The 7745-nt window shown below is 54.4% G+C and overlaps 1 protein-coding gene across 2 annotated transcripts in view; it reads left to right on the top strand.

Annotated features, from left to right (window-relative positions):
* The first annotated feature begins 325 nt into the window (after nt 1-325).
* Nucleotides 326-7745, top strand: part of Trim62 (tripartite motif containing 62) — a 29056-nt gene continuing 21636 nt past the window's right edge. For both annotated transcript variants that reach the window (XM_041652892.1, XM_041652891.1), the window contains exon 1: nt 326-1352. In XM_041652892.1, coding sequence (XP_041508826.1) covers nt 945-1352 — 408 coding nt within the window. In that variant the 5' untranslated portion in view covers nt 326-944. The remainder of the gene's footprint in view (nt 1353-7745) is intronic.

Genomic DNA, 7745 nt, shown 5'->3' with positions numbered 1-7745 from the left:
ACACAGCATCGTCTTGTCAGTATTATTTTCCTCAAATCTTGATCATCCAAAAATTGATCGTCCATTGAAATGGTCCCTGCTTAGGCGCTATCTGCTCACTTTTTCTTCATTAGCTGTCCTCTCGCCCCCTGCTGCCAGAACCCTAAGCAAACCTGACAGCTGTGCAGACCCGGAAAGAAAAAAAAAAAACCGCTGGTTTTCATGTCCCTTGGGGTCAGAAACACAGGGAAGGCCAGGCGGGATCTGGAGCTTGGAGGCCCCGCCCCTCCCCCGCCCGCCGCGGGGGCGGAGCGGCTCGGGTCCCGCCCGCGGGGGCGGAGAGGGAGCCGGGGCGCCGGGCAGCTCGGCTCGGCTGGTTCCGGGTTGAGAGGCTGCGCTGGACCGAAGCGGTGGCCGCTGAGCTGGTGCGGGTAAGGGGCCGCGCGGGGCCGGGATCTGCGGCCAGGGTCGGGCAGCTGAGTGGGCCGGCACCCCTCCTCTGCTCTGCCGGGCAAAGCCGCGGTGCGGCTGGGTCTGGCTGCTCTGTCCCGCAGAATTCCCCATCCCCAGCTCGCCCCCCTCCCAAAGCTGTCCGGGTCCCAGGATTCCAGCCCCACTGTGGCCTCCGCCCCCCTTCGGGATCTCCTCCTCGCAGCCTCTATCCCTTGGGACTGTCTGGTCCTCTAGATCCTCCTCGCTTGGAGCCCCTTCCTTGGGACTCCCTCGGCCTCTCTACTCCAGCGCCCATCGCTGGTGGCCACCTAGTACCTCGAAACCGAGCTCCGGGGCTCGCATCCCGGGTGGCCCCCACTCGGCACCGAGCCACCGTGTCCCCCGCGTCGCAGACAGCGCTCCCCGGCGCCTGTCGCCCTTGCCCCCGTGGGCCTGGCCCCCGGGTGCCGCCCCCGATCGCGCCGCGCCGGTTGCTGGCCTCCCGGGCTCCGCTCCACACCGCCCCCGGCGCCATGGCGTGCAGCCTGAAGGACGAGCTGCTGTGCTCCATCTGCCTGAGCATCTACCAGGACCCGGTGAGCCTGGGCTGCGAGCACTACTTCTGCCGCCGCTGCATCACCGAACACTGGGTGCGGCAGGAGGCACAAGGCTCCCGCGACTGCCCGGAGTGCCGGCGCACGTTCGCCGAACCCGCGCTCGCGCCCAGTCTCAAGCTGGCCAACATCGTGGAGCGCTACAGCGCCTTCCCGCTGGACGCCATCCTCAACGCGCGCCGAGCCGCGCGACCCTGCCAGGCGCATGACAAGGTCAAGCTCTTCTGCCTCACGGACCGCGCGCTGCTCTGCTTCTTCTGTGACGAGCCTGCGCTGCACGAGCAGCACCAGGTCACCGGCATCGACGACGCCTTCGAGGAGTTGCAGGTGCGTGGCGGGCAGGCGGGGGCGTGGGTGGGGTCAGGCTTCCATTAGGGGCAAGGGCCCCGGCCGACTTAATGCCAGAGGGGCGTGGTTGGAACGAGGGGCGGGGCAGGGGGCGGGGCCCTTGGGCATCAATATCGTATGAACTTGCGATAGATCTGGGTTGGGACTGAGACAGGTCGAGAGTGGGGTGGGAACGATGGGTAGAGAGGTAATCACAGCTGGACCAGCTGCTGGCTGAGGCAGAATGAGAGACTTCAGCTCTTCCAGGCTAGGACAGGACCACTGTCGCAGTTAGCATGTGGTGGGAAACTGAGAAATATGCTATTCTAAATGCAGCCACAGTGGCAGGTTTGGGGCATTGTGGGGTGCGGCTTGCTGCTCCAGGTGTTCCTAGAGATCTCGAGTGAAAACCGGGTCTCGGTTGTGCCATTCAGGTGTGGGTTAAGCAAATTGCCCAGAGAGCAGATTTGGGTGCCAAGGGTTAGGTCAACGTGTGTGAGGCTCTAAGGTTGGAATCAAGTTCAAATATGGCAAGAACTGTTTTGGGTTTAAACCAGAAAAGGGACCAATTATAAGAGTGGAACCAGGAAATGAAAACTCAAGATCTGGGGAATTAGACTCAAAGGTGTTTGGGGAAGGTGAAGGCAGGCTACTAGGACCAGACTCACTACGGCCTCTTGATGACCCCTGTTGACTGTCATGGGTATGAAAATCTTGGAGTAGTCAATTGAGCACAGCCTTCAGCTGCAGCTAATCTCCCTTAAAACCTCCCTGTTGTTACTGACAGGACAGCCAGACCCTCATCAGTGTCTTTAGAACTTCCAAGATTCCACTTAGATATCTTCTCTGCAAAACCTTCCTCAAGCTCTATGTATGTGTGTGTATGTATGTATGTATATATGTATGCATATATACTTGCATAGAAGACATGCACATAGAGAGAGAAATACAGATATATACACATACTGAGAGCTACATTTTCCTTCATGTCCTCTATCAATAAGTATGATTTTTCTTTATTTTTAATTATTTTACTTTATGTGTATGGGTATTTTGTCTGCATGTGTGTATGTGCACCATTTACATGTGTGGTACCCAAGAGGCCAGAAGAAGGTGTTAGATCCCCTGGAACTGGAGCTACAGATGATCATGAGTCATCATGAGGGTGCTGGGGACCAAACCCAGGCACTCTGCAAGAGCAAAAGCTCTTAGCTACTGAGCCATCCATCCCTCTAGCCTCAGGCGCACGCTTTAAAAGGAAGCATTCCTACCGAGACCGGCATTATTGGGATAACATAGCATATCTCCCATATTCTCTCCAGTAGAGATTCTCAGTTACACATTTGCCTGCTAAAGGCTTGGAGAAATCTTGATGGAAAGACATCCACTGAAGTCCATTTAATAAAGTGATTCCCAAGCCTGTTTGAATCCTTTTTCTCAAGCTGATCTATTTCAACCCAGAATCCTCCTCCCTGGCTCTGGGATACCAATAGTAAACAATTCCCCAAGGTATCAATGGCCTTTTCCTTGGCAGGTTTATTGCCCCCCAAAAACATGGTGGACGAATGAATGAATGACTAAGCTTGGTCTAAGCTGGCCAGACTAGAGGACTCAGAAGCGGAAGATGTTTTTACTAAAAACAAAAACAAAAGCAGTGCAATCAGTGATGGTGCACACCTTTAATTCCAGCACTCAGGGAAAAGAGGCAGGTGGATCTCTGTGAGTTCTAGGCTAACCTGATCTACAGAGTGAGTTCCAGGAAAGCCAGGGCTACACATCTTGAAAAGAGAAAAGAAAAAGAAAACAGAGTCTGCTGGTTTTGGAATAGTGAGTTCTCCATCCTTCAAGACACTTTAATCGGGACATAAACACCTCCCTCCCTGCCTGCACTTTGCTGAGGCTCTCCTGGAAAGCACTTATCTGAAGTGTCTAGCCAGGGTGGGAGGAGCAGTACTTCTTCCCATCCCTCCCTCTGGCTAAACTTCAGCCCCACCTCTCTCCCCTGAGAAAGAGACTTGCCTTAAAGTCCCCTTTGGATTTAGGCAGGTGGTGGCCAAGAAACCTGCCTCTCCTAAGAGAGGCCATGCAGAGAGGTGGGGTTCAGACCACGCCCCACCCCCCATCTGCCTTTCCTGCCTACTGGGAAAGCAGGCTCACTAACTATAGCTGCACTGGGAATGGGGCAACCTCCTTCCTCAAGGTCTGCTTCCGCCAGCAACTAGTGGCCCCTGTGCTGGGGCCCCTATCCCGGGGAATGACAGAACTGGCAAAGCCTGGGAGATCATCTGGTGCTGAGCTCACTTGGCAGATGGAGAGCTGGTAGAGGGGGAGGAGGGGACTTACCCAAGGTCTTGAAAACAGAGGAAGCCAAGCTCTCACAGCTGGGGTTTCCAGACCCCCTGTCCAGAATTTGGCCTGCAGCGCTTACCTACATTCTAAATCTTGGAGACTACAGAGCGGGAGGATTAATTGCTTTGTCTTTATCCGTAAGCTGCTCCACCCTGAGCCTGCCACATGCTGGCTGTGTGACTTTAGGAAAATGACTTGTTATCTCTGAACTTCTGGCCCCTTGACCTGCCAGGCAGAACTGTTCTGCACCCTAGATTCCAGGGGGTTCTTCCTGGCGTGCTGCGTGAGTTCAGGCAAGTCACCTCAGTCGTCCGAGTCTCCACGTGTCGTCAATCACCTTCCCAGGGAGGTTGTCGTAAGGGTCAACAGTTCTTGAAGTGCCTAGACCTGTGGCTGGCACAGTCAGAAAGAATAGCCTTTAGACGCCTGTCTTTATTCTTGTGATAAGATTTACACCAAAAGTGGGGCAATACGATAGAAAAGGCTCATCCTACCTGTGGGTGAGCCTAGCTAGAATTACTGTAGAGTTGTGCAGAAGTTTCGTGTGTGTGTGTGTGTGTGTGTGTGTGTGTGTGCACATGCATGTCCCTCCCCCACTACTGATGATCTCCTGGAGAGTGTGTGTATGTGTGTGTGTGGTACATACACATACATGTCCCTCCCCTACTACTGATGATCTCCTGAAGTGTGTGTGTATGTGTGCACACGCATGTCCTCCCCACTAATGATGAGCTCCTGGCGTGTGTGTGTGTGTGTGTGTGTGTGTGCGTGTTTGCACATGCATGTCCTCCCCACTACTGCTGAGCTCCTGGACCACAGAGCAAAGGGGAAGGAGGAGCTCATCTCCCAAGAGTTTGGGGTTCATGAGCCAAGAGCTGCCCACAGCTGTGTTTGTAATGCCTCACATGGTCTTCCCAGCACCTGCTGTGGGTTCCGCTGTGATTTATTCCTTTTGCAAATGGAGGCAGCCTCGCCAAGCTAAGTGATGGTGAGGGTCAGGACTCGGGACCAGTCCAAATGGGCCACATACAACCTCACTGCTGCCCCTGAGGGCCACTCCCTGGCCTGCCCATCCATCATCCAGAATTTCTCCTGCCCACCCCGCCTGTTTCTGCATCAAGAGCACTTAGCACAAGACCAGACTAGGGACACAGTCTGTTGGTGCTAGCTGACAGCACAGGGCAGGTGGCTGGGATGTCACCCTGATCGAGCAGAGTATCCGGCTCCCTCGCCATCTCAGGTTCCTGACCCCCAGAGAGAGGATCCGATTCATCCGAGAGTCCCTTCCCAGGCCTCATGTGATCGCTGGAGCATTTCCTAAGGCATGCCTCACGCCAACAAAGGCGACAGGGCTGGGTCTTGGATGGGAGCCTGGCAAGCTGGGCACAGTGATGAGAGACAAGAAGTCAGCCCAGGAGGGAGGAGTGGGCTTGAGGGTGTGGGGCTTAAATCTTTGCTCTGACTTCTTCTGCCTCCTCTTTCTGATCTAAGAGGTCAGAGTCAGAGGAGAGAGTCACTGTCTGTCCCTAGGGTGACAGTCACAAAAGCACTTATTTTGTACCATGTTCAGAGAGACAGATGAGCACTTCTGTCCTGCGATAATGACACCCCCCATCACATTTCCTGAGAAAAGGCACGGTGTTAGCCTGCATGCGCGTGCGGCTGGCGGCGCCCACACGATTCTCCATGAAGGTATCTGCACAGCCAGGAAGCCTGGTTCATCTGCACAGGTCACAGTGTAGAGCTGAGAGTTGAAGTTGGGAGGCCCCAAAATGTTCATTTTCTGAAACAAAACTGTCTGGTGACAAGATTAACAGTGACAGAATGAAGAGAAGGGTGAACTGGGTGTTTTGGGCATACCTGGTGCTGTGCGGTGCGCACAGTCCCTTGGCGTAGCCCTTCCTGTCCCTACCTCCAGAGAAGGTCAAGAATCAGCAGCATTCTTCAGACATTCCCTGGGGCTGGGAGACTGGGGACTCTCCTGAGTCCTCCCTGCAGCAGGCAGAAGAGCTGGAAGGCACAGCCTCTTCATTGGCCCTTCGACTGGCTCCTCGGGGAGTGACAAAAAGTACAAGAGCTTCGGACGCCCTCTGGCCCACTCTCCCCACTTTACAGATAGGAAAATAGACCTACCAGAGCTCTGGACCCAGTCAGCCTGAGATCACAGTCTAGCTGACCACCTACCTTGAATTCTGCTGGACACAGGGAGGGCATGGAAAATTTGGAGGTGGGAATCAAACTTGGATTCAAGATTGACTTTAATATTTTGTCCTGGCCTCATATCTATATGGCTGCTGAGGGTTGTTGGCCCTGTGTTGAACCCAGGACAAAGCTACCCAATCAACCTTGCCATGATTCCTTCTCTCTTTTAATGCTCACAGCCATTGCCCCATTTTACAAATGGGGAAACTGAGACACAGAAACTGTGCTTAGGTCACCCAACAGTGAGCCAATTGGAACTTGAATTTGGGTCATGAGCAGGACCAGGGCTAGGCCCACACATACAGGGGGGTGGGGCGGCTGTTGGGGGAGGGCTTAAGGGTTGGAAAGAGGCTTAACTTGCTGAGGATGGGCCCTGGATGTGGATGTGGCACAGGGGCGGGGGTTGAGGGCATGCTTCAAGGGTTAGAAGTTGATCCTGGAGATGCCGGGAGACCAAGGACAGGTGTGAGCAAACCGGTGTAGCCTGTCAATTATACACCCGGGAACAGTGTGCATGGCCACCTGTGCGAGGCCCTGGGACAGGAGAGCAGCTGTATTGCCAGGAACTGTGAAGCTCCAAAGGGCACAGGAAGCGCTTGATGCCAGAGAAGAGTTCATGTATGCCAGGAGGAACAGGAGCAGCCAGGTGAGGGACTGGGAAGGAGGAAGAAGAAGAAAGCAAGTCACTCTGAGTAGGAAAGGAGGCGTGCAATGCCAGGACTCTGTCTCCAAACTGATGTTGCCTCCTTGGAGATGAGAAGGGTCCCTGAGGCCAGAGTCAAGATGGCTTCTACAGCGTCTTTTTCCCCTGGGGTCAGGAAGAGGGACATCTTCATAAGAGAGGAGTCTGGGCCTCTGAGCCCTGGCTCTGTCCTTCCCATAATCACTTCCTCTGTACTGATCTTTTCAAATAGATGGAGAGCCCCAGGGCCTGGCAGCTGACAGAAATGTACAGCAGTATGCTTATGTAGTCCTACAGAGTACCCCCCGCCCCGTTCCCTAGCATGCCATGAGCTAGCTCTGCTCTGATGGGCCCTGAGGACTCCAGCTGGTCCCAGTTGATGTCCAAGGCCTCCACACCAGCCCAACTGGCCCTAGCAAGCCTTTCCAGTTTGTGACTCTACCCACCTGTCACCTGCCTGACTGTGGCTGCTTCCTGTACACATCAGGTGACCAGTCCTTAGCACTTGGAATGGCCAGGGGAGCCCTGTCAGCTGCCCTCTCTGCCCTCCCATCAGAAATGAAGTCAGACCCCAGAGTTCTCTGTTCCAAGGTCCTTTTGCTCTCGTTCTTCGGATGACTATTGCATGACTTTTCTCGGTGTTTCTCTTCACAGACAGAGAGGGCAATAGCAAGTCAGAGAAATGACTGCACCCAGATTTGTGAACCAATTAGTTCATTAGGGCTCCTTGCTAGAGAATGGGCAAGAGCTTGCTTATAGAGGCATAGGTGGCTCTCAGAACCATGTTAGGGAAAAAGCCCACTCTAGCCTAGGTGACAAGTCCCATATAGCTTTGTGACTTCAGCTAACCTCCCACCTCCTATAGGCTCCCAAAGCCAGGGCAGGGTTAACAAGAGGTGCTGGGTGGCTGGAATCTCAAGTGAGAGTCCGTCCGGTGACCCCTCTCCCGCTTCTGTGAGGGAACGCTGACCTCCCAGTCTTGAGAAGATACGGCCGTGGCCGCGTCGTACCTGGAGAACAGGGTCCACAGCCACGACGGCTCACCCTGTGTGGTGTGTCATCAGGAACCGAGCTATTAATGGTCCCAGAAACTGTCTGAGGCTGATACTGTTACAGCCTCACTTTACAGGCTGGAAACCCAAGACAAAGGAAGGTGTCAC

Source organism: Microtus oregoni, unplaced genomic scaffold (assembly GCF_018167655.1).
Source record: "Microtus oregoni isolate MIOR12 unplaced genomic scaffold, Mior012 000005F_ref0000423, whole genome shotgun sequence".
NCBI classification, from domain to species: domain Eukaryota; kingdom Metazoa; phylum Chordata; class Mammalia; order Rodentia; family Cricetidae; genus Microtus; species Microtus oregoni.
The sequence above is the reverse complement of the archived record's forward strand: the minus strand, read 5'-3'. Positions and strand labels throughout refer to the sequence as shown.